Source organism: Mastomys coucha, unplaced genomic scaffold (genome assembly GCF_008632895.1).
Source record: "Mastomys coucha isolate ucsf_1 unplaced genomic scaffold, UCSF_Mcou_1 pScaffold20, whole genome shotgun sequence".
NCBI classification, from domain to species: domain Eukaryota; kingdom Metazoa; phylum Chordata; class Mammalia; order Rodentia; family Muridae; genus Mastomys; species Mastomys coucha.
In genome coordinates, this window is record NW_022196903.1 from 29058869 (window position 1) to 29083703 (window position 24835).

At 41.8% G+C, this 24835-nt stretch overlaps 1 protein-coding gene across 1 annotated transcript in view; it reads left to right on the forward strand.

The window, feature by feature from the left end:
* Window positions 1–24835, forward strand: part of Lrguk (leucine rich repeats and guanylate kinase domain containing) — a 111317-nt gene that overhangs the window by 26642 nt on the left and 59840 nt on the right. The window contains exons 7-11 of the mRNA XM_031381065.1: window positions 6014–6157; window positions 15517–15597; window positions 16573–16659; window positions 17928–18034; window positions 22540–22659. Coding sequence (XP_031236925.1) covers window positions 6014–6157; window positions 15517–15597; window positions 16573–16659; window positions 17928–18034; window positions 22540–22659 — 539 coding nt within the window. The remainder of the gene's footprint in view (window positions 1–6013; window positions 6158–15516; window positions 15598–16572; window positions 16660–17927; window positions 18035–22539; window positions 22660–24835) is intronic.

The window sequence follows — 24835 nt, forward strand, 5'->3', positions numbered from 1 at the left end:
CTCTTATTTTGTCTGTCTGTGTGTGTGTGTGTGTGTGTGTGTGTGTGTGTGTGTGTATGTATCTGTGTATGTGTGTCATCAATAGTACATGTTCAAGTAAAGCCAGTTTCATATTTGGTATCCAGTGTAAAAAAATTTTAGATAATTGATTTTCTATGCTGTGAAATAATGTATATTCTTACAAGTAGCTTTTTTTAAAGATTTATTTATTTATTACATGTAAGTACACTATTGCTGTCTTCAGACACACCAGAAGAGGGCATCAGATCTCATTACAGATGGTTGTGAGCCACCCTGTGGTTGCTGGGAATTGAACTCAGGACCTCTGGAAGAGCAGCAGTCAGTGCTCTTAACCGTGAGCCATCTCTCCAGCCCCTCAAGTAGTTTTTAATACATGTTTTATTGGTGAAAATAACATCTGCACATAGAAAGTATGTTTATTGCTGCTCACACTTTATTGAAGACAAATGGACCACGAAGTGCATCCTAGACACTGATCTCAGGCAGCCCATCGTATACAAATGTGTGCTCGTCTCCTGCTCTGGAAGTTGTAAGTCATGCTGAGAATAAAAGCATAGTTCCCGTTAGAAAGATTCCATCTGATTGCCATTCCCCAAAGAAAGTGTCTTTTAAAGCCCTATGGCATGCCACGTGACCAAAACTAAAATGCAAATGGAGGCTGTTCACTAATAAGACCCAAGAGTCTCAAAGATACACATGATATTTATAAATTAGCAGTATGGGTTACTGGTATCTGAGAGAGGGGGCTAATGTTGTTTATATACAGGATTCTTCTTTCTTTTCTCCTCCCTAATCTTAGCCTTAGCTTCTCTTGGCCTTTATCACACCCATCAGAGGGTGGGCAGGGAGCATTTCATCGAGGCTTATATCTTAGTAATGTTTATGTTTCACACAGGAGGGTGTTAAACATGAAATCATATATTGGGTTGTGTGCACATTTTTTAATTTAAAAATTATTTTTTTAGTTTTACATGTATGAGTGTTTTGCTTGCATGAATATCTGTGTACCACTTTCATGCCTAGTGCCCAGGAAGGCAAGAAGAGGGTGTAGAATCCCCCAGAACTGGAGTTACAGACAGTTGAGGGCTACCATGTAGGTGCTGGGAATCAAACCTGGAAAAGTAGCCAGTGCTCTTAACTGCTGAGCCATCTCTCCAGCCTCTTGCGCACATTGTTTACATGCATGTAGAAATTCTTTACTTAACCAATGTTTGGCTCCTCTTAAATCTCAAAATGCTATCTAAAGACTCTTCTAGCCCTCCATAAAATTCAGTGAGGACAGAAGGCAGGCATTCTCCTACCATGTATACGAAGGTTTCATAACTCACCTCAGATTTTATGTTTTCTGCCTGCTAAGCCATGTTAGCATAATGTGAATGAAGGAGAATCTAATAAATTAGATATAAAACTTTAAGTAAAATCAAGAAAGCCAGTCACATTGGAAAATTCTGACTATCCAAAGAGTTATTGTTAAAGTATTGCTAATTTGCTCACCATTTTGAAGTTTCTCAGAAATTTACCTTCTCTTCCTCCTCATCTCTCTGTGTCTGTCTGTCTCTGTCTGTCTGCTCTCTGTGTCTCTCTGTGTCTCTGTCTTTCTGCCTCTATCTGTCTGTGTGCGCGCTCTCTGTGTGTGTGTATGTGTGTGTGTGTGTGTGTGTGTGCATGTGCGTGTGTGTGTGTCTGTCTGTGTGTGTGTGTGTGTGTGTCTTGTATTTTACCATTTTGGTTGGAACTTGCTATGAGGACCAGGCTGGCCTTGAACTTATGATGATCTTCTTGCCTCTGCCACCCAACTGCACCTGATTGTGCTGTGAGCCTCCGCTGCAGACCTTTCCATGTGTCTTGTCTGTATTGACAGTCCTATCAACCTGCAGTAGAGTAGAAAGACATGTGTGTTCATGTGGGGGCAGTTATTATTAAAATAGTGCATTCCTTTTATTCGATTTTTCAATAACCACATGCCCCTCGCTGACACTATTGTTTTTTTACCATTTTTTTTTCTGCCAACAAATGAGATAGGTTGTTCTAGTCCATATAGCCAGTACCCAGGATGGACTAGAAAATACAGAAAATGTTCTTACTTATTTTCACTGAGATTCTGAGAATTGGAAAATTGTTTTTCCCAAGTTTGAATAAAATGTATAACCAAAAATGATATATGTTTGCCTCAGCATTTTTCTTGACTTTATTTTTAACTCATGGAATCACAACATAATGTGATTTAGCTCTTGACAGGAGTTCAGTTTGCAGCATAGCAATCCACCTACAAACACTTGCCCTTCTACCTCTCTGGGACCGGTAAAAGCTGGCAGGAACTTGCCAGTGGCCACTACATCCTTATTAGAACCTCAAACTTCACTTTGTCAAAGTTGTTGGGTCTTCCTGACACACTGGTAAATGAGGAATATTTTCTAATTTAATTTACTTCAAACAGCTTCTCTCTAATAATGGTGGGTTTTTTTTTTTGTTTTGTTTTTCTGCTATTCATTGTGCGGCTGGAAGAACTGTGCAGAAACTTCATGTCCACACCCAGGAGTGAGCCTTTGGGTTCTCAGTGCTGGACAAAGACACTACCTAGCTGGTTTTCAATCAGCTTCTCTCAGTCTCTTCTCTTTTATGACCACAGGCTATCTAATTAAACTTTTCTGTGCCTCGCTCTGCTCAGACCATCTACCAGTCTGAAAGCCATCAGAGACATTGAAGAATATTACCTCTGTCTTGCACATAGAAAATGCTTCAGAGTCCTTTGGGGGAAAGTGTATTGTATATAAATTGGATATGTGGGCAGTATTTGAATGGGAGCTTGAGCCCTCATTTCAATACATTAAATTGATGATGGTGAGCTCAGCGTGGTCTCTTTCCTCTTTTCACTTTTTATAACTTTTTTGAACTTTAAACAGGAAAATTTGATTTCACTTTGGCAAATAAGGATATGGGTTTTTTTTTCTTTTTATTACATTTTTCAAGCATATAGAGATAAAGAGAATAGTATAATAAACCCTCATAGGCTATAACCTACCTTTAAAGATTATTAACATTCTATTATGATATTTTAAGGGCTACCAGTGAACACTAACCTGGGTCATTATTAAAATGAAATTTTATGAAGAATAGGCTGAAAATGAACTCTTGCTATTCAATGTGCCATGAAACATTTACCAGTGAAAATATTCAGATTAAAGGGAATACATTAATTTGATTTTTTCAGTTCTTAAGTCAACCTTGAAAGTATTGAATGGTTTTTCTGTTTTTGTTTTTGTTTTTATTTATTTATTTATTTATTTATTATATGTAGGTACACTGTAGCTGTCTTCAGACACACCAGAAGAGGGCGTCAGATATCATTACAGATGGTTGTGAGCCACCATGTGGTTGCTGGGATTTGAACTCAGGACCTCTGGAAGAGCAGTCAGTGCTCTTACCCGCTGAGCCATCTCTCCAGCCCTGTTTTTGTTTTTTGAGTCAGCGTCTCTCTATGTAGTTGTGGCTATTCTGGAACTCACTATGTAGACCAGGCTGGCCTTGAACTTACAGAGATCCATGTGCCTCGGTGTCACCTTACTCAGCCTGAAAGTTTAGAATGTTTTATGCTAGTTAGACATACTATGAGCTGAAAGTTTGACATTATGAACTTACAGAGATCCACCTGCCTCTGCAACACCACAGCAGGCCTGAAGTTTTGAATGTTTTAAGGGTTGGTAAAATATACTAACCAAAAATTTGAAATTATTCTTTATGACAACTTCGGACTCAAGCCAAAGGTTAAATTTTACTTGACATTTTCTTGTTCCTTAAAACAAAGGAGCCTGGTAATGAAGTTTATTGGAAAATATTCAAAAATGGAAGTTATTTTTATTACTGTTGTTATTGCTCTGGGTGTGTGGAGACTGGGAAAGTGGACAACCACTTGAGTATGGGAAACTTCTTCCTATTCTCATTGTCTGAGAAATGCTTATATGTGAGTTATTGAATTTGCTTTCATGACTATATTTTCACCCAATTTCGTCTTGGTGTTTTCCCATACTGGAATTCTTACATGGTGTCTAGAGCTCCTCAGACCTGAACGAAAAAGTGACTTGGTCTAACATCTTAGTAGTGGGATTTGGTTAAAAGGGGTCATCATAGGCTAGCACAGGTTAAAGAGGAAGTACTACGCAAGAGCAGAAATAACTGGACTCTAACTATCACCACCGACTTTGAATTGATGTCACTTTAGACTGTGTCTGGGGACAAAGTGTATGTGGAGTTATGGTGTTTCTTTACCGTGATGATGCTAGAAGAATGAGTGGATACAGGTCATGTCTTTAGAGACCACAGTGAAGCTGAACTGATGTTCAGGTTTCGGGGGTGTGTCTGACTTTCTTTTTTAATGTCATTGATAAATAGCTGTGTTAAAGCAACTCAGCTCACAGTTGCGGGTCCTAGTCCATCATAGCAGGGATTGAGGAAGCATGTCTAATGGGATTCAAAGAATTCACAGAAGCAGAGAGCAATGAATTGGTGCCTGTATGTGAGTGCTCAGCTCCCTTTCTTTAGAATCCTCCACCTAGGGAATGCTGGTGCCCACAGTGGATGCGGCTTCCACCTCAGTCAACATAATCTATATAATCTGCCACGCACACTCGTCTACTCCAGTCACATCCATAATATCGGGGATAAAATCCTGATAAAGGATAAGAGGCAACAATAAGACTTCAAAAGGAGATCTGTGCCTCCTGGATTTCAGACAGTCGCTGGTATCCCCTAACTCAGACGTGTTTCAGATCAGTCTTTCCAATTGTCAACACGGCCTCATAATTAGGCATAAAGCTACCCCAAGTAATGATTTGTAAATGGTTAAGATTGGGCATTGTCTCCTGGCCGACTGCAATGTTTCCAACTATCCTAGTTTAATGTTTTAAGTACTAGAGAGTAATTGAAAGGCTTCTCTCACTCTAAGACCCCTCTGCCTGCCTCCAGCAAGAACCAGAGAATTAGCAAAAGAATACCTCAACAGGGAGGGCTCCACCCCTCTTCCTCCTGCTTCACACCTAGCTTCCAGACCCTGCTGACCCTGGGTGTGGGGGTCTTCGTGACTTCAGTCTAGCACTAGGACTGGGGGAAGAAGGACTTGGACTCACATGCAGGACTAGCACTAGAACTTAGATGGGCTAGGACTCAGATTCATGTATCTCTCGCAGTCCCCCGGGCCCAGAGCACTTGGGCCCGGGGGATACAGCACCAGTTCAGAGGAGATAGCTGCTGCTTTAGACCCAGTATGTTTCAGATAGCCTCAGAGGTACCTCAACTGTTGAGCTGCCAGATTTTTCATTTCTCTTTTGCAATGATTGTAAAAGCCTCATGTCATTTTTAAAGAAATATACTCAGATCTTACACCACTCGTGTGTAGTCTGTTTGTCAAAGCCGAATCCCGTGCCCACCTGGCCAGAACCCCTCGTCCCGCGGAACAAGGGACCCCGCAAGAAATCTCAGACATGCCCACAGGCAACCCATCTCACTAATCCTTCCTTGAGATTCCCTTCCCTAGAAATATGTTTGTAGTAAAAATTAATGGGAAAAAAAAGAGTCTATGAACTTGAAAAAGACCAAGGAGGGACATATGGGGGGGTTTAGGGGGAAGAAAGGAAAAGGGGAAATGATAGAAATGATAATCTTAAAAATGAAGTAATTAGAAAAGCCAAAGCACTGACATCATCCTAGCGTGCAGTGCCTGAAAGCCCACTGGCTTGAAAGCTTATTCTGAAGATGAAAATATTAAAATACTAAATGAAAACACTACCTTTTGGTCTTTTAGATAGAAAAGCTAGGATTTTCTTCTTGGGTATCTATGTAGACATTTAGATAGGTGAGTGATGGAAGAGGTGGGACAAGAACAGCTATTGGCTTTTGTTTTTAAAGAATTGGGGCCCATGTCCAAATGTGAAGATTTGCCACTACAAGTTTTCTTAGACATTGCTTCAAATGAAAAACCGTATTTTGTCTATTCTAGAGCAACAACCAGATTGAGACCATCACCGGTCTGGAAGAGCTGAAAGCCTTGCAGAACCTGGATCTGTCCCACAATCAGATCAGTAGCCTCCAGGGCTTAGAGAACCATGACCTCCTGGAAGTGATTAACCTTGAGGATAACAAGGTTGGTACTGCAGGGTGTGGCTTCAGAGGCTTCAGAAGTGGAGAGTTGGCCCAATAACTTCACATTGGCTTTTTTTTATAAGATTTATATATTTTAGATATGAGTACACTGTAGTTGTCAGACACACTAGAAGAGGGCATCGGATCCCATTACAGATGGTTGTGAGTTACCATGTGGTTGCTAGGAATTGAACTCAGGACCTCTGGAAAAGCAGCCAGTGCTCTTAACTTCTGAGCCATCTCTCCAGCCCCTATATTGGCTTTTTAAGGACATTACATGAAATGACCTCTTAGGAATGCCGTTCTAGCAAGTTTACAAGGAAACTCTAAGGAGTATGACCTTTTGAAAAACTCAATCATTTTTAAACACTTGATGATTCTTTTTTTTCATTGATTTAAGTTTTATTGCATTATGATGAGAAAAGATACATGATTTCAATTTATCTGAATTTGTTAACATTTAAAAACATATTTTAAGTAAATAGAATTAAATCACATTCTTGTTTCCCTTTTATACCCCACTCCTCCCAGAGACCTCCCTGTCAATACCTACAATACCTTTTTGGTCATATTCTTTAAAATTGATAAAATATTATAACAATAAAATGAGTATTATAAAAGTTATTTGATATAAAACAACAATCAATTTAACAGTGTTATGTAGATGCTTGTCTACAGCAATACTAAAAATACATGTTTTTCTCAATATAAATTTTAAATAACTCCAAGTATATTAACTGATATTTTAAAATAATACATCACTATTAGTATTTTTTTAAATGAACATAAATATATAAAGTCTTTGGATAGACCATCTTAATACATACACCATTTCTTAAATGAATGTAACCTGTTCTCTGTGGGCTGAGAATAAAGACACTCACTCAAGTCAAATAGCTTTGGCCATAGCAGGAAGTCTGTATCCAAAAATCGTGCCTACAATTCATTCCTTGGTGCAGCAGAACTGTCAACTCTCAGCTTAGCTACGATGGAGATAAAATCCTTTGGTGATGTAAGAGTCATTGAACTACAGCCTTATTACAATGAACTCCAATGTCTAAAAATTGTTCTTATTTTGGGGTTGTACCACAGTAAGAGCCAAGATTTTAAGCTCTACTAAATACAAAACAAACAAACAAGAAGACTTTATATATTGATGATTCTTACCTACATTGTTTTAAAGGTTCAGACTGTCATCATGTTTAGACTTTACAAAATGTACATATATTTGAAAGTATCATGATGTCTATGTTAAATACATACAGTTGTATTCAATAATTTAATAAATGTAAACACCACAGGAAAAGCTTAACCATAAAAATTAAGCCCAAAAAAGAAGAGACATAAAAGTGATTCCTTATATACTGCTGATAGCAGCAGTATCTCTGATGGGTTGGGGAATGAACTTGTTTGCATATCTGGCTTAATGTACCCTTTACTGTTAAAAATTGTATTCATATCCCCCCTCTGTCTCCCTCCCTTCCCTCCTTCCCTCCCTTCTTCCCCTTCTCTGTTTTGGTGGTACTGGGGACAGAACCCAGAACTCTCTGATGTCTCTACCACTGAGCTGTGTCTCAGATTAATTTACTTACTTCCTCCCTCCCTCCCTCCCTCCCTTCTTTCCTTCTTTCTTTCCATTCTTCTTTCCTTGCATAGTATTGGGCCTCACACAGGTGCTCACGAGCCCCATGACTGAGTTGTATTCCTAGCAACTTAACCTTTTCCTCAGCTTGCTCATATCATTCCTTAGGCTGTAAACAAACCAACACAAGTCAGTTATTAAGGTCTGAGAATAAACAGTTTTAATATTGATCTTCATCTCACTTGATCTGTTTACTGAGTAGATCTAGTGACTTCTTCCAAGGTAATTAATTCTATTAATGACTAGGTCCATGCATCTGTGTTGTAGGAAGTCAGTATAATTTCTGTTCCAAATGGCTTTCATTCTTCTTTTTCTGAAGTTGCCATTGAAGATTGACTGAGGAAACATTTTGTGCTTAAAATAGTTCTCATATTTATACAGGGGATTCTGAAAAGGTAGAATATGCTCATTAAATAACTCAATACATCTCAGAATTCAAGAGAACAAATAGGAAGGCTAATAAAACAGTTGTAGTAGATGAGAATCTAGGGTCCTCCCTTCCAGAATGGGTGTGGGGTAACACTTGAGAACATGAGGCTTGGATGTGTGAGCCATGAGTGTAATATAAAGCATCTCACACTAATAATAGGAAAAAGAAATGGGAAATACTAACTTTAGTAGTGCACATTACTTTATTATTTTAGGTATATCTGTCTTAGGGATTTATTGCTGTAAACAGACACCATGACCAAGGCAAGTCTTATAAAGGACAACATTTAATTGGGGCTAGCTTACAGGTTCAGAGGTTCCGTCCATTATCATCAAGGCGGGAGCATGGCAACATCCAGACAGGCATGGTGCAGGAGGAGCTGAGAGTTCTACATCTGAATCTGAAGGCTGCTAGCAGAATACTGGCTCCCAGGCAGCTAGGACACAGGTATCAAAACCCACACCCACAAGGCCACACCTATACTAACAAGGTCGCACCTCCCAGCAGTGCCACTCCCTGGGCCCAGCATATACAAACCATCCCAATATCTAAAATGTAATTTTAGTGCACACGCTGTATACAAAATTATTATTGAGTTATCTTGTCTCCCATTGTTCTGTACTAGCTCTTTGACGTGGGTGTTTGTTATAGTTGGAAGTGCATCTCCCTTCATTTAGCCAGAATGAGGGTCTAGAACCACCTTACACAGTAGTTTAAGTCACCTTCTAAACTACATTGGAACAATTGGGGAAAAAAAGATATGTTCAAATGAAGGAGTTTGTAATCTTCAAATGTTAGAGACTATTTTGTTAGGACTCCTCTGGCACATCAGTCATTGATGGTAACATAATTCCCTGGTTCCCCACTGGGCATGTTGGGGAGTACTACAGTCCTTTGAAATGTCATTTGAACATCTGAAGAACCCTAAGGGGTTTCTCTGGGACAGTTTATAATTATTTGATTCAGGGATGGAAAGTGTGTTTGTAAAGAGAACACAACATAGGTATGCTGCTTCCTCATTGATTAAATTTGATGTTAGAAATACTGTGTTCTTGGTAGCCATTTCATCCGTCTTACACCTGTGCATGTGCCTGACTGCCCTTACTGGTGTCTACTGTCTGCTGATTAGGGAGGCCTCTGCCAGCTTCTACTCTGCGGTCCCTGTGACATCCCAAACCACAGCTAGTACTTAAAAATTGACCCAGACTCAGTCCTATGACCTCCCTACTCCCTCCCAGAAGCGCTCTACTTGTCAGGGGTAACTCTGAATCTTGGTGCTTGGTGGTGGGGATAGGGGTAGGTGCTGTTGTTTTTCAAGACAGGGTTTGTCTGTGTAGTTCTGGAATTTACTTTGTAGACCAAGCTGGCCTCAGACTCATAGATCTGCCTGCCTCTGGGATTAAAGGTATGCATCACTGTGTCTGGCTCATACCTTAGAATGTATTATCAGTACTTCTTGCCAGTTTTTGTAAGGAGTAGCAATATAATGCTTGTAAAACGACAGATGCAGAGAAAGAATTTCAGTCCTAAGTAAGCCCAGGAAACTCTCCCGTGGTGCAGATGGACGTGGCATTGTTTTTGCAATGCTTTGGATAGGGCGTGGTCAGATGTGAAGGATTTCATGCTTGTCACTGTTCAGTGATACGGCCTTTTCATTGGCGCAGGCAAACAGTGAAAGGATGTTCCCCTGGATCCTGGTTTCATGCTTTTGTTCATGTGTATGAGCAAAAAGAATTTGTGGTGAGCTGATTGTTGAGTGAACGTTCTCTCTCTCTCTCTCTCTCTCTCTCTCTCTCTCTCTCTCTCTCTCTCTCTGGGTTTACATTTATTAGACTTGAGGAATGTCTGGGTACATGATCTGGGGAGGGAGGCTCCTGGGTTATCCAGGGGCCAACACTGAAGCAGAGGCAGCCCAAGGTTGGGCTATTGGGGATGCTGTCATGGCCATATCACTATCACAGTCTCTCTTCTACTCCTGGCATTGGGGACGATCAAGGAGGAGGCCAGCCCAGGTTAGGTAGCCTGAGCTGCTATCCAGTCCCAAAGAGAGTTGCAATACCCCTGGTTCTCTGAAGAGTGCTGATGAGCATTCACTTGCAGCTTTGTGCCTAAGCTGCTTCGTTGTCTCTTTAGTACCTTTTGTGATTTCAGATCAAGACCAGTATGACTTTCCCTTTAGTCATGGCCCTTATGTAATGCCAACTCAATAGCAGCAAGCTTGTAGTTAAACTAGTCCACGGAGTTGGAGCGAGCCTGCTAAAGAAGTCAAGTTCTTGACTGAGATCATTAGCCCATCAGTGTAGGATAGAAGATAATGTTACAGTCAGTCTACACTACTTGGGCAGAGACCAGTATGCTTTGAGGTAAGCATGGGGCATCTGCTCTCTGGATTTGGAGGGCTGAAGTGTCACCATTTTCTTATTGTCTGCCTCACGGGCCCCATGTCCAGCCTCTCCAGCACCTCCTCCTGTGTTCTTTGTCCTCCACAGGGATTTTCATTGTTATTGCTAAAGATTGTTTTGTGTCATGTTTTATACTTTATATCTTGACAAGTTATTTCCCTTCCTTCTAGAACAGTGATTCTCAACCTGTGGATTGTAACCCCTTTGGAGGTCAAATGACCCTTTCATAGGGGTGGCCTTAGGCCATCAGGAAAACACATTACTATTCATAATAGTAGCAAAGTTATCATTATGGTGTAGCAACGAAAATAATTTTATAGTTGGGGTCCGCCCCAACATGAGGAACTGTATTAAAAGGGTAGCAGCATTAGGAAGCATGAGAACCATTGCTCTAGCATGATAGTTGACTGCAGGGAGTTTATTTTGTTCAAATTTTGCAATGCTTGGTTTATGGTTGGCACTTAAGAAGGTTGTTGGATGAAAATATCACTCTCAAGAGCCCTCAGCCTCTCACCTCTGAAGGGTGTGGGTGATGTTTAAGGTGCAGTAAAATTCTAAGAAGACCATGCATAAGGAGGAGGCTCAGCTGTTTCCCTACTGGGTGAAGAAAGGGAAAGGGGGCACAAAGGGTCTTCTGTAGGACAGAGGCAGAGAAGAAGAAGGAAGATTCCAGAGAGCCACTGAGGTAGAAACAGTGAGGCAGAATACAGGGAGTGGATGAAGAGAAGATGTTGCAAACGATTCAAGTCTTTGTCAGGTGACAGGTTGTTGTGATCATAAAAAGATAAAGAAATATTAACATATGTTCTATAGGGGTGTGGTGAGGTATGGGGGGAGGGGGTACCTCAGCGGGCCCATGCCAAGGCATCCCTTCCCCCCGAGGGGCCAGCCACACGATGGTATAGCATAGAATAGAGTTTATTCAGGGCATGGGGAGGCGAGTTAAGAGAATAGTAGAGGCAGAGGAAGACAGAGAGAAGGAGAGGGTAGAGTAGAGGCTGGCCATGGTCACGTGGAGAGAGGGGAGAAGGGAATGGGGAGAGACGAGGAGCAAGGGGGCAAGCAGGAGAGCCAAGAGTAAGAGAGACAAGAGAGAGAAGGAGGCAATCAGCCCCTTTTATAGTGAGCCAGGCCTACCTGGCTGTTGCCAGGTAACTGTGGGGATGGAGTCCAGACAGAGTACCAACACAGGTGACTGGATGATAGCAGTGCTAACCAGCATGGCGGTGAGGCAGGATGTCTCTAAATGTTTTAGAAACAGGATCCCACACCAGAGTAGCTGGTGTATAGGGAGCTGCACTATACTCTCTTTCTCAGATAGAAGGTAAGCGTGGTTGTGGAGGAGCTTCCCCTGGAAGCTAATCCTTCAAGGTAGAATGGGTTAAAACTGACATCCGCAGCAAGGATGTGCCCAAGCCCCACCTGCCTCTGAAACTGTGAATGTAAAGCTCGGTTAGAAAAGGAGTTTCTATAGATGAGGTTAGTGGTCCCAAGATGAGATTGTCATCCTGGAATCAGGAATTAGGGAGGCCTGAAAGGCAGTGGTTTGATTTTTTGTTTGTTTTTGTCTTGTTTTGTTTTGAATTATCAGTTTATTTTATGTCTGTGGGTACATATATGTCTGTGTACCATGTGTATGCCTGATGCTCACAGAGGGCATCCAAACCTGTGGAACAGGAGTTGTGATGGTTTCAAGCCTCCGTGTGGGAAGCTGGGAATGGCACTTGGTTCCTCCTAACTGATGACCCATCTCTCAAGCCTGGGTGTTTTTACAAGAGGCAGAGGGGAGAAAGCAGACACAGGTGCTGGGTTTATGTTGCTGTAAATCAACACTGTCTGGCTTCTCCAGAAGCTGGGAAAGAAAAGGAAGGGTTCTCCTCTAGAGCGTTCGAAGGAACCACAGGCTCACCTGCCCTGGATTGTAGGCTCATCTTCAGAACCATAAGAATTAGCTCCTGTTGTTTTGAGTCTATACATTTTGGGGTTGTTATGGACTCTCCAAGGCTCGTGTATGTGTGGTGCTGTGTCTGGGGAATGGAGGGGAGTCTGGGAGTTATCTTTAACTGTGATCTCTTGTCATTTCTGATTTTTGTGTTTTAATAAATATTCCTTATTTTGATTCTTAAAATATTCTTATTTTGGGGTTTTTTGTAATTTCAAGTTTTGGAATTTTTTTTTCATTATGTAGTTTTTAAGTAGAATGTGTGTGTGTGTGTGTGTGTGTGTGTGTATGTGTGTGTGTGGCGGTGTGCAATAGACATTGAATTTCCATATAGAAAACAAATTGTCCCAACATTTCAAAAAGCTGATTTAATAGCATAAGATAATCTATTAATGGATCTGTCAGGATTTATTGAATTATTTACTTATTGAAATTTGTTGTGTTTACAACTTGCTGTTAAAATAATGTTGAAGTATATATGCTCACACATAAATCCATCGTTACATGCATTTTTTATTATTTCTTTATGATGGATTTCTGGAAATGCCATTTCTTGGAATGGGTGTCATAAAGCTTGTTGATTTCTTTTTTGAACATTCATGCTTTCTCCTCCCACTGTAGTTATGAAGTTAGGATAACTTATTGTAGGCATGTCTGGCTGTTCACTTGTCAACAGGATCATTTAAAAATTGTCAGTCTGGTCGTGAGACCTGGTACCTTATATACTGTTTTATATACATTTCTTTGATTATCAATAAGGTTAAACATTTTTTTAAATTTTTATTTCTCTTTAAAAAAATTATTAGTCTGTTCTCTTAACCAGCACTTTCTGGCAGTTGTAATTTGCTTCTTACTGTATGTAAGGTATTTTAAACTGTACATTTAAAATAATGTGTAGAATATGTCAACATTTTCTATAATATATTCCTTTATTATTTTTACCTTCTTGCGAGATCTTTTTCTGTTCTGGATCTGATAGATGCTTATCTAAACTATTTTCTGCTGCATCACTTTTACCTTTAACTCTTTTTTTCCACTGTTTCTTTTTTAAACAATTTTAAGAGTGGGGACTTTCATATTTCACTCTCCTCTCTTTTTGTATTTACTTGTTTGCTTAGCGTGTGGATGCTTTCCCTCCAGGCATGGATGTACACTAGATGCAGGCAGTGTCACTGAGACCAGAAGAGGGAATCAGGTCTCATGGGACTGCCATGTGGGCGCTGGGAACAGAATCCTGGTTTCCTGGAGGAGTAGCCAATGCTCTTAATCCCCATGCTATCTCTCTGGCCCCTCCCTCCACTGTTGTTTCTGTCCTTTTGTTTGTTAGATATGTTCTCACTATACAGCACCCTGGCCTGACACTCACTGTGTAGTCCAAGCTGGTTGTAAAACCACAGAGATCTGTCCTCCTCTGCCTTCTGAGGGCTGGAATCCAGGTCATGTGACACCACACTAAGCTACCTTGAATCCTTAATACATAATTTAGTTTGTATTATAACTGAAATGATAGTCTAAAGGGTAATCTCACCATCCTTTACATCCTAATCCGTCGAAATGTGTGTAACAGCTTGCCACTACGCTAGCTAGATTGATTTGGGGATGGAAGACACTTGGAACTTTGCGGTTTGCCTTTCTGATTACTTTATTGGAAATGGCATCCTTTGAAAGTGGCATGTGTGTCCGTCCACTCCTGACTTAGTTTTGGAATAATTTGCATTTTGGTGCCACTTGGATTTGGATAACTCAGAAATTATCTGTGAACCCATTGGTAAAATACTTTTATGAGGCAGGCAGATTGCTGTGAGAAACACTAATTTATTACAAAACCCACTATCTGTGTCTGCAATAAGATTGTAATTGTTTATTGTAGAAAATTTAAGTAAGCCTATTTGTCTTTAGAGTGGTCGAGATGCAGGACCACTGTAACACAGGCTGCACCCCTGGCTAAACCAAGGCACGCGTCCATCTGCAGAATCATTTCCGTTTTTCAAATTGCAAATTAGAACTTCCACCCAGAAGTTCTTAACATACAACCTGGGTAATGGTACACACCTTTAGTTACAGCACTTGGGAGGCAGAGCCAGGAGGATCTCTGTGAATTCGAGGCCAACTAGGCCAGCGAGGGTTGCGTAGAGACCTCAAAACAAACAAACAAACAAACAAACAAACAAACCATACAAATTCCACTGTAAAGTAATTCTTATGGGAAAAGCATAGAGTTGCATGTCTCCTAGCAGTAAGAAGGCTTAGCCAGTCACAGACACACCATGGGAGGAGAAACGGCGCTGAAGAGTGAAGCCAGAGCCTGGAGGTCTAGAACTGGGGTGGCTGACTGTTTCGCTCCCTTTACACACTGTTTTATGTCTCCTCAAAATCAACATGGATGAGGAGATTACCATTCTCCAGCCCAAAGGAAATGCACCCCGCGCCCCATGCCCAACCCTGCAGGAGTTCTCACATCTACTGAAGTTAGTGTGGTCATTCCTGTATTCTGCAATGGCTTTGTAGTGTTCTCATTGAAAAGCTGGATATTCAACAGGACATGTCTAAAATAAATTACATTTAAAGGAGTTAATTAGAGCTGGAGAGATGGCTCAGCAGTTAAGAGCACTGACTGATCTTCCAGAGGTCCTGATTTCAATTCCCAGCAACCACATGGTGGCTTATAGCCATCTGTAATGGGATCTGATGCCCTCTTCTGGTATGTCTGAAGACAGTGACAGTGTACTCATATACATGAAATAAATCTTTAAAAAATAGATTTTAAAATTAAACCTAATAAAAAGAAATAAGGAGTTTCACTGTATAATAATAAAAAGAAATTCTAGGTTTTTTTTTTTAAATAAAAGCACTAATTATATTGGCTCCTATTATATTGTGTTCCCTATTGTCTTTGCTCACCGTCTGTTGACAGTGGATTTTTTTTTTTTTTTTGATCAAATAGATTAAGGAACTGAGTGAAATAGAATACATTGAGAATCTTCCTATCCTTCGAGTTCTCAATCTACTAAGGAATCCAATTCAGGTGAGAGTTTGTTTCCCTCAGGGGTGGGGGAGAGGAGGGGAACAGGGATGGGTCTTGGAATTCAGATTCAGCCTTGATCCTGAACATCAGGAATGTGAATACAGCTCCCCCACACCCACACCCAATACACCCCCCCCCCAAACAATTACAACAGCTAGCACTTCAAACAACTAGTTTTGGAAAAGTAAGGCTATCTTTCAGGGCCAACAAACTATCAATTGCCCCAGTTCCCCTTCAATTGGTTTAATAATCATACAGGTTTCCAGGGTGCAGTGTGGTGATCCACTCATGCGTACAACATGGAGTGATCCAACGGGGTAATTAGCGTTCTATTTCCTGTGTCTCCGTGTTGGAACCCTAAGCAAAGATGCTGTTATATATTTACTTCTAATGCATTCCCATCTTGAAAGGCATCTTACACCCATGTCTTGCTGTTCAGGGAGGTGAAGCATCTTATACAAAATAAACCCCTCAGTTACTGCTTTATAGTCAGGCAGTCCTAACAGTTGGCAGGGACTAAAGAGGAATTTGTTCATAAACAGGCGACATTTTATTACTGTAAGATAAGTTTCTAATGATCCCAGCTAATACAAAAGAATGCAATAAATAATCAACCCATAATGAAATCATAAGAAATAGTCAAATGTCACTGTTTTCAGTAATGAAACTCTTCGGCTTTAGTAGAGAAGGGTTTGGAGTCTTAGATGGGCTGCCTGTGTCTGTGGGCTCAGCCTCGACACCAGAGGATAATCCCGTCTTCCTGATTATCTCACGGAGATTAGTGAGATCTGCACATTTGAAGAGCTTTATAAATTACAGGACACATTCTGTATCTTAGTTGTTAATTTTAGCGAGCCTGAGAAACGTGGAAATGCCGAGCCCTGTGTTGGGGTCTGAAAGTCAGGATCATGGCAGCAAGTCTTGAGAGACCCTTGAGAATAGAAGGCCATTCAGTAGTCCTCTTATTTTAAACAGACCAAGCCCGAGTACTGGCTCTTCGTAATATATATGCTGCTGCGACTGACAGAATTAGATCAGCAGAAGATTAAGGTGGAAGAAAAGGTATGTAACCACGTTGCCTTGTGTGCTTTCTGGTGGATACGTTCAAAAATGTCACGGTGCTTACAGCAGGACATGTAACCAATCAGTGAGAAGCAGAGCAGTATGCAAATAAATTCTTTATTTAGGAACAATTTTCTTGTCCTAGGATTTGCCAATTGAACCCCTTGTTAAGCTGGGCATCATCACGTGCAATAACAGGTGTTCCATGAGTACAATGGGAAGTCTGGCAGTGAGGAGTACAGGTGCCCCTCCTGCTGCCCATGGCCAATTGTGGCTGGTTTGCGATATGTATAGCTTCCCTACATAATCACAGAGTCTGATATTCTATCTATGTCATATTGGAAATTACCAGTGAAATGTATCATACCATACTGCATAATCAAACGGTCCTTAAATCACTGCTCTAATATTACAGTTTCCTTAATTCCTCTCTTTACAAGGATCCGTCAGATCCACATAGCGCCAGAGGAGTGAGCCGTGGTGTGCTAGCCAGCACCCGACTCCCTCCCACAGCTGTAGCAGGAGTCAATACTAATGAGGGATTTCCCAAACCAGATCCAATTTGAGACAGGAATGGAGGAAGGTATATAGGTGGGCACATATCCCGTAAATGCTTCTGTAGCCCAGACTAGAAACATTCCCAGATGCTTCCTCATCCTTATCTCCACACCCCGGCCACAGGGGCATGCCTCTTTTTAACCTCTTGTAAATAGAATTAAAATGGAAGTCACTATTAAGTAAACGGAGAATGCATTTAGGAGGATAGTAAAGACAGAGAGGCCTCTACACCAAGGAAAGGGCCGGTATCATTGGCTAGAGAAAGCCAAGGTAAAGAGGCACAGGTGTGGGAAAATGGGAGGGTGGGAACAGTTGTGGACAAGAGGACATGGGGAAATGGCTCTCTGGAGTCAACTGCACAGAATCTTAAACAGCACTTTGTTATTCCTTCTTGTACTACAAGTTGGATTGTTTATTGTGTTGAAATTAATCCAACACTTCAGAGATTTTGTTTTGACTTTTTTTCTTTAGCTCCTCCCAAATCAGAGAATATAAAGAAAAAGGATAAAAGGGACTCCAACTTTTACAGTAGCTCTCATTATTGGGGTTTTGGGAAAGTTAGAGTTGAGCAGAGACTGCGTGCAAGGCTGGGGGCCACGTGATTTACCTGTCAGTCTGGTTGCATATCTAGGAATTGCACTAAAGGCAGTCAATCCTTGTTCTTTTGAGAAACAAATATGTCTCTCTTTACTTTTCTAACTCTGAAAAAGGTTATTGCAATGAATAAGTATGACCCTCCCCCTGAGGTGGTCGCTGTCCAAGATCACATGACCCATGTTGTCAACAGCATGTCGCAGCCACAGAGGATCTGGGACAGGTATTTATTAGGGCTGCACAGATAGAACTGGGGGGTGGGGTGGGTAAGTGGGGGTATTGTTGTTTTCCCTAGACCTCTCTTCTATGGCTCATCCGGACTCCACGGAAGCTGCTTTCTTAGGGTTGGAGAGATAGCTCAGCATTTTAGAGTACTGGGTGTTCTTCCATAGAACTTGGGTTCAATCCCAGAACCTGCATGTCAGTTCACAACTGTCTGCAACTCCAGTCCCAGGCAATCTGGCACTCTCTTCTGTTCTCCATGAACACCAGGCACACACACCGTACCCAGATGACATGTAGGCAGAGCACTCGTATACATTAAATAATACAAAAAACTTTTAAAAAAGATTTGTTTATTTATTTTATGAGTACACTGTAGCTGTCTTCATGCACATCTGAAGAGGGCATCAGATCCCATTACAGTTGGTTGTGAGCCACCATGTGGTTGCTGGGAATTGAACTCAGGACCTCTGGAAGAGCAGCCCGTGCTCTTAACTGCTGAGCCATCTCTCTAGCACAAAATATATATATATATATATATATATATATATATATACATATATATATATATATATGTATATATATATATTTAAAGAATAAGATTGATGTCATTTAGGAGTGCAGGAGTGGGTGCATTTTATCTGCTGATTCAAGAATTAAAAGACAGAAAAATGCATTACCAGATATCTTATGGACTCATAACAAACACAACATATATATACATACATATATATATATATATGTATATATATATATATATATATTTGAAGTTCTTTGTTGTCTTCTCAGAGGTGAGGGACCAAGCGCTCAATCCTGGCCTGTTGTGTACTTGAATGTGCTGCTCATTCACCCTTTGGTGGCCTACCCAGACATAACGGTGATCTAATTCTTTACTCTATCATAGGACACCTTGTATTCTAGCTAGCCTGAGCCAAATGTCAGTGAATTTGAATTCTAAAATAAAAAGTGTTAACTTTTCTGCCCTTAGGATAGAAACTCAGACCTTTATCTCATTAACAGAATGTTTTTATTATTTATAAACACATTTGTTACTTTTCTTGTTCTTTTTAGACCAGAGTAAACTCTTTCTTCTATGAGTTGCTTTTGGCTATGCTATTTTATCACAGCCACAGAAGTCACTAATAAGCACCATACGCATTCACATTGAGCATGGGTCCTGTTTCCCTCAGTTAATCTTCTCTGGAAGAATCCTCAAAGATGCTCCCAAGGGTGTGCCTCACTGATATCCTAGGCTTGCTTTCTCAATCCAAACATGCTGAGCATTACAGCTAAAGATCACACCGTCAATTGTAAGCCCTTAACCATGAATAGATGTTATGTGAATTCAGACTTCTAGGGACTCCCTAGAAGGAAGCCCAGCTCACCTCAGGGAGACCTGACTAGTCCCTTACAGAGCCACCATCAGCCCAGCAGGCAGGAGCCACCTTGCCCGGCTGCACACATGATTCCAGTCTCTCACCTCCAGATCCAAAGACAGGTTTACCACGGTTTCTCCATTCCTTTTTGAGCAGTCTGCCAGAGCAGATGGCCATTTATGCCATAAGTATAACAAAGAAACTCTATCAATACCCAAAGGCATTTTAAAAATACTTGTAAATACTTGGATATGAGTACTTTTCTTTTTCATGTGGTGTTTGCCTCTGTGCCTCATAGTTGGCTCCCCACAGATTGTAGAAGGTTTTATTTCACAATCCAGGACATGGTTATTACATATAATGTAATCATGTTGACATTGACAGGTTTGCATGTTTATGAGTGCCCTCTGGGTGAGATGATTTCTCCTTCCTTTGTGTACATCAGGAAGAGTCCGTTTGACTTGGGAGAAGGTCTCTTCTCTGATTTATAATGTGGCTATTTATTTGATGCTTAAGGCTGTATTTACGTAAGAACATGGATCAAAGACAGGAGTGTTTGAGAAACATACATTTCATGGTCATGTCTGGTTGCCAGACAAACAAGGGCAGAGGCCAGGCAGGTCCGGATGGCGAAGGGTGAGGCACCGTTCACAGTTCTGCATCAATGGCTGCCATGTAGCCCAACTATTGCCCTTCTTACTGGGCCAGGACACAGCAGGCCCAGCAACTGGGGTAGGGCACCAGCTGCTGCTGGCACCTGGCCCTGTCAAATGTATGTTGCATTGGTAGAGAATCAGTGTCCCCTCACCTGATGTCACTGACTTGAGGATGCCTGATTAAGATGAAGACAAACTGTGAGTCACTGGCAGCTCCTTGCTCTGTAGTATGGCCAACTTCTCAGAATCATCCTGTGTACGCTTTGTCCAATTCTGGCACTAGGCCTTTCTTGAAGAGGCCTTCACTTTGTTTTGGGCTACTTTGGATACAGTGTATGCTTTCATTTGTATTTATTTTTACAATAGGAAACATTTTTGAATTGTCTAACATTTTTCTTGTACGGTTGCTTTGGTTTTGTTGTTGTTGTTCATTTGCCTATTTTCTATATTTGTCACGTCAGTCATATTTTTTTTTTCCTGAAAAAGTACTTTGAGGGAATCAGTAATGCATATGCAGTTGTGGGGAACAGTACAGGGGTACTCTGTGCCTTGCCCCCATAATCCACAATGGCGGTGCCCTGTACAGGCATTAGTCAGATGCCCAAACTAAGAGACTGACGGGAGGCCTCTGAGTCCTCTGGTTTTTGCAGCCCCTCAGGCGCTCCTGTGTGTTCAGTTCCATCTGGTTCTATGCAGGTTCATTAGGAGTCAGTCACCTGAGCACCTCTCTCAAGACTTAGCAATGTCACACGTGTCCCCTGTGTGTCTTTAGATAGCTGGAACCCGCTCCCCTCACATCCTCATCTCTCATCTCTGCCATCCGTGGATCTACCCTCATCACATTATATTTATTGTCACTTCAAGAAGATGATGTGTATGGATCAAACAGAGTAACTTTCCCAAACTGGCACCCTCCCACCCCATGCAGGATTCCTTCCTGGAAATTCATCCTTGGGGTTGAATTCTTTTTTCATTGCTAAGTAGCATTCTAGGGCATAGGCTTATCGGCATTAATTTAACCATTCACATGTGAAAGGTTATTTGGGCTGACTCCAGTTTGGGGTGCCACTGAGAATGACACTGTGAATATCCATGAGCAGGTGTTTGCACATGTCCAGTTTGAGCCTGTTGCTTCCAGTGAGTACCTAGGGCTATTTGGAGAGTTCCTAACCTCAGATCTGTTAGGTGGCACCTGCCACTTCCTTGTCCTGCACAGGCAGACTGCACTTTCCTGGAGACACTTGTTATGTGTGTTTTCCAAGGCATTTGTCCCAAAGCTTTCCCCATCTTTATGCACATCCATAGAGATTAGAAACTGTGCTGTTTGCTGCCTTTTGAGGAACCTCCACTGGATCCACATCTCAGCTATGCCATCAAGCACTTCATTTTACTCTGTTTCTGTGGTATGTTTCATGAACACGTAGGCTCAGGGTAGGGTGAAGACACTGTGCTGATCATTTCATTCATTTGGTTTTTTTGTTTGTTTGTTTGTTTGTTTTTTGTTTTTGTTTTTGTTTTTTAATACAGGGTCTCTTTATGCAACTCTGGCTGGCCTGGAATTTGCTATGTAGACCAAACTTGCCTTCAGTGCACAGAGATCTTCTATCTTCTGTCTCTGAATCCGTGCTGGATTAAAGGAGTGTGCCACTAGGCCTGCAAGAATTGTATTCTTTACTGTAGTGTTCCAGTCTAGAGTCACGCTCCAGCCCTTCCTTTCCTTTGAGCAAGTCAGCCTGACTTTCTTTACTCCAGCTTGTTAAATGAGGAGTGATAGAAACAGCCTCCTTAGCTCTGTGGTGATTCCACGAGGGCTGTGTAGAGCACATAGAGGAATGCTTGGCATGCAGTGACTGCTCACACGTGGCGTCCTTTCCTCTGAAGCCTGCTTGGCATGCCTGTGTTCTGGGGCAGTAGACATGGAGTCTAAACACCGCCCCCAGAATTCGCCCACGTTGCTCACTGCTAAGTTCTAGGAGGAATAGATTAGCAATCAGGAGCTAATGTGTCCTACCACGTTTTTCCTTTAGAAAAGCTTGGTAAAGTAAATTGAGGTAAATTTGTATGTTTACATTATTATCTATTCTTTGAATGTTATTTTTCCCCCAAAGGGAAATAAATTTTATTTTATGTTGTATATGTGTGTGTGCGCCCAAGTGTAGGTTTGTGTGCACCGCGTGTGTGTGGGTGCCTGTGGAGGCCAGAAGGGGAGGACGTCGGATTCCTGTGGAGCTGGAGTTATAGTTGGTTATGAGCTGCTGGCTGTGGCTGTTAGAAACCAAGCCTGGGTCTTCTGGAGAGAGCAGCAAGAGAAGTGAGCCACTGGTCCGTCTCTCCAGCCCTAAGTGTTATTGTGGGTATAATATTTTGGTATATTATGAGCATTCAGCAAGCGCTCATTGGTTATGACTGCGATGTAGAAACTTTCCCTTGTGCAGGTGGCTAACATGGGGCATCTCTTCTGGATCTCATTGCAGCACTCTGCCAAGTCTGGATGCCCCTTATCCCATGCTCATACTAACGGGGCCTGCAGCCTGCGGGAAACGAGAGCTTGCCCACCGCCTCTGCAGGCAGTTCAGTACTTACTTCAGATACGGGTAAGCATGGCTGTCGGCGTGGAAGTCTGGGAGGACAGTCCGCCTTGTTGGGGACATCACGTTTCCTTCTATGAAGTTCTCAGATGCTACAAATTCTGTCTGCTTTGAGCAAATTCTTACATAGATGCAGCAATTTATGTAAGCTATATTTAAAGGCTGGGAGTGGTTAAATAAAGTGAATGTTAGGTAGATGACAAGTTCCCACAAGTCCCAACCACCATTGTGTACCCTGGAAGGTCATTTATTGCTACAATTGGATTGGTATGATTTAGTGGTCTTGCGTGATATGGGTGGGATCTTTCTTCTCGTGGCTTCCTAGCTGATGGTAGAGATATTTATTGACGTTTATTCCATTTACAGAAGAACTTAGCAATTAGCCATAAGAGACAAAAGATTTGTCTTCGGTGAGATAAGTAGTAAATATGTCAGTGACCAGCCACCAGCCAACCAAGTAAGCAAGCAGGGCACACTCGTTCCTTTGCATACCTTTCCCGCACAAGGTCTGCTAGCTTCTTTGCCACTTACCGTACTTTAATCTACACTGGGTTTTATTTTAGTTCTTCAGATGCTTTAAGCTAATGCAGTGCCAACTCAAATCATTCTCCAAGATCTGAAAGTACTGACCTTCCTAATTGAGCACAATGGGGTTTGAAGGCGGTGTCTTCTACAGCCTTCTACATTGGCTGTTGTGCGCCACTGTTCTCTGGGGAGAGGTGACCAAAGTCCACTCCTTCCAGGTAGAGAACCTACAACAGACCAAAGTGGTAGTTCCACCAGAGACCAACGTATTGAACCAGTGAGTTTATTAGGGTTGCTTATAGTAGCTCGGACAACTCAAAGGCAGCTGCATCACCAAAACCCATCTCAGCAAAGAGATGACTCACAAAAGCTGGAACCCTCCCGCTCACGGCTCCACTTCCAGCCCCCTCAGCAGGCCCTCCGTATTTTTTACCACAAGGATTACCTCAGGGAAATAGAGGCCTCAGGGAGCAGGGGTGGGTGGAGTGGGAGGGGTGGGTGGATGGGGTGGGGTAGTGATAGGAACTCTGCTCATGAGTCTTGTGTCTGGAACTTTCTGGGACTTTTTTCTTGAGTCGTAAGGCACCTCCCCGTCAGGACTCCCTGAGTCTTAATGAGCTTCCCTCAGGGATGGACTGTTTCAGTGAGGAGGGAATTGACATGCAGTACCTGCAAGGTCACAGCATGGGTCACACTGAGTTACTCTTACCTGATGGTCTGTCTTCCAGGGACAGCCTTTCTCCAGCTGGGCCTGGAACATAGGCTGGCAACTCTGGAGATCCCTGTCTCCTCTCCAGAGGCCCATAGCCACAGAGAGGGGGCAACACAGTGTTTCCCTTAGGTGGCTCAACAAGCTCAAGGTTTCCTGTAGCAAATGGAGCAGATGGGTGGGAGGGTGTGGGGGTACAAAACCAAACAAAAGGAGCCATCTGAGAAAAACAGCCCACTGGACCTAGAAGAGTTTTAGATGTTTCTGGAAATCTCATTTAGAGTTGAACTGTGATCTTCTGACCTGTTTCCTCTTTGGTCTTTATATGTGGCAAAGGATTTACTTTGAAATTAGTGCTGTCTGCCAGTGAATTGAAGATGTAACTGCAAAGCTATGTAGGCCAGTAAGAAATGTTAGTTTCTAATGCCATTACAGAAAAAGTCCCTTTCCTGAAGCTGTATGTGTTCAAACACTGTAAATACCATCTTTAAAAGGCCCATTTATTTAGATACTTAAATTACAACACACATTTGGACATTTCTAGACATAAATACTATAGAATAGAAATACCACAAAGTTACAAAAATAAGCTAAAAGTTAATACTAGCCTTAAAAGCTTAGCAGCCTTTATGTTCAGTTAGGGACATGCAGCCTGCTTTCAAAGATAAGCTGAGCACAGGGAATGGAAGGTCAAACTAGAGGTCAAAGGTATACACTGACCATTGTGCCAAGGTATACATTTGGATCGTTTAGCAAACCAAAGCCACCTAGGGAATCGGGGCTTTCTCTCATCCCCGTCCGCCTGTGGTGGCATCTGGTAAGAGTTGGTGGCCTGGTCCTTTTTATTTATTACTGCCCTTGCCAAAGCATGTTTGGCAAAGTTTATTGACTTACCATCAAGATTTCTAATCCAATCTGCTCTGGTGTTCTTTTTTTTTTTTTCATTAT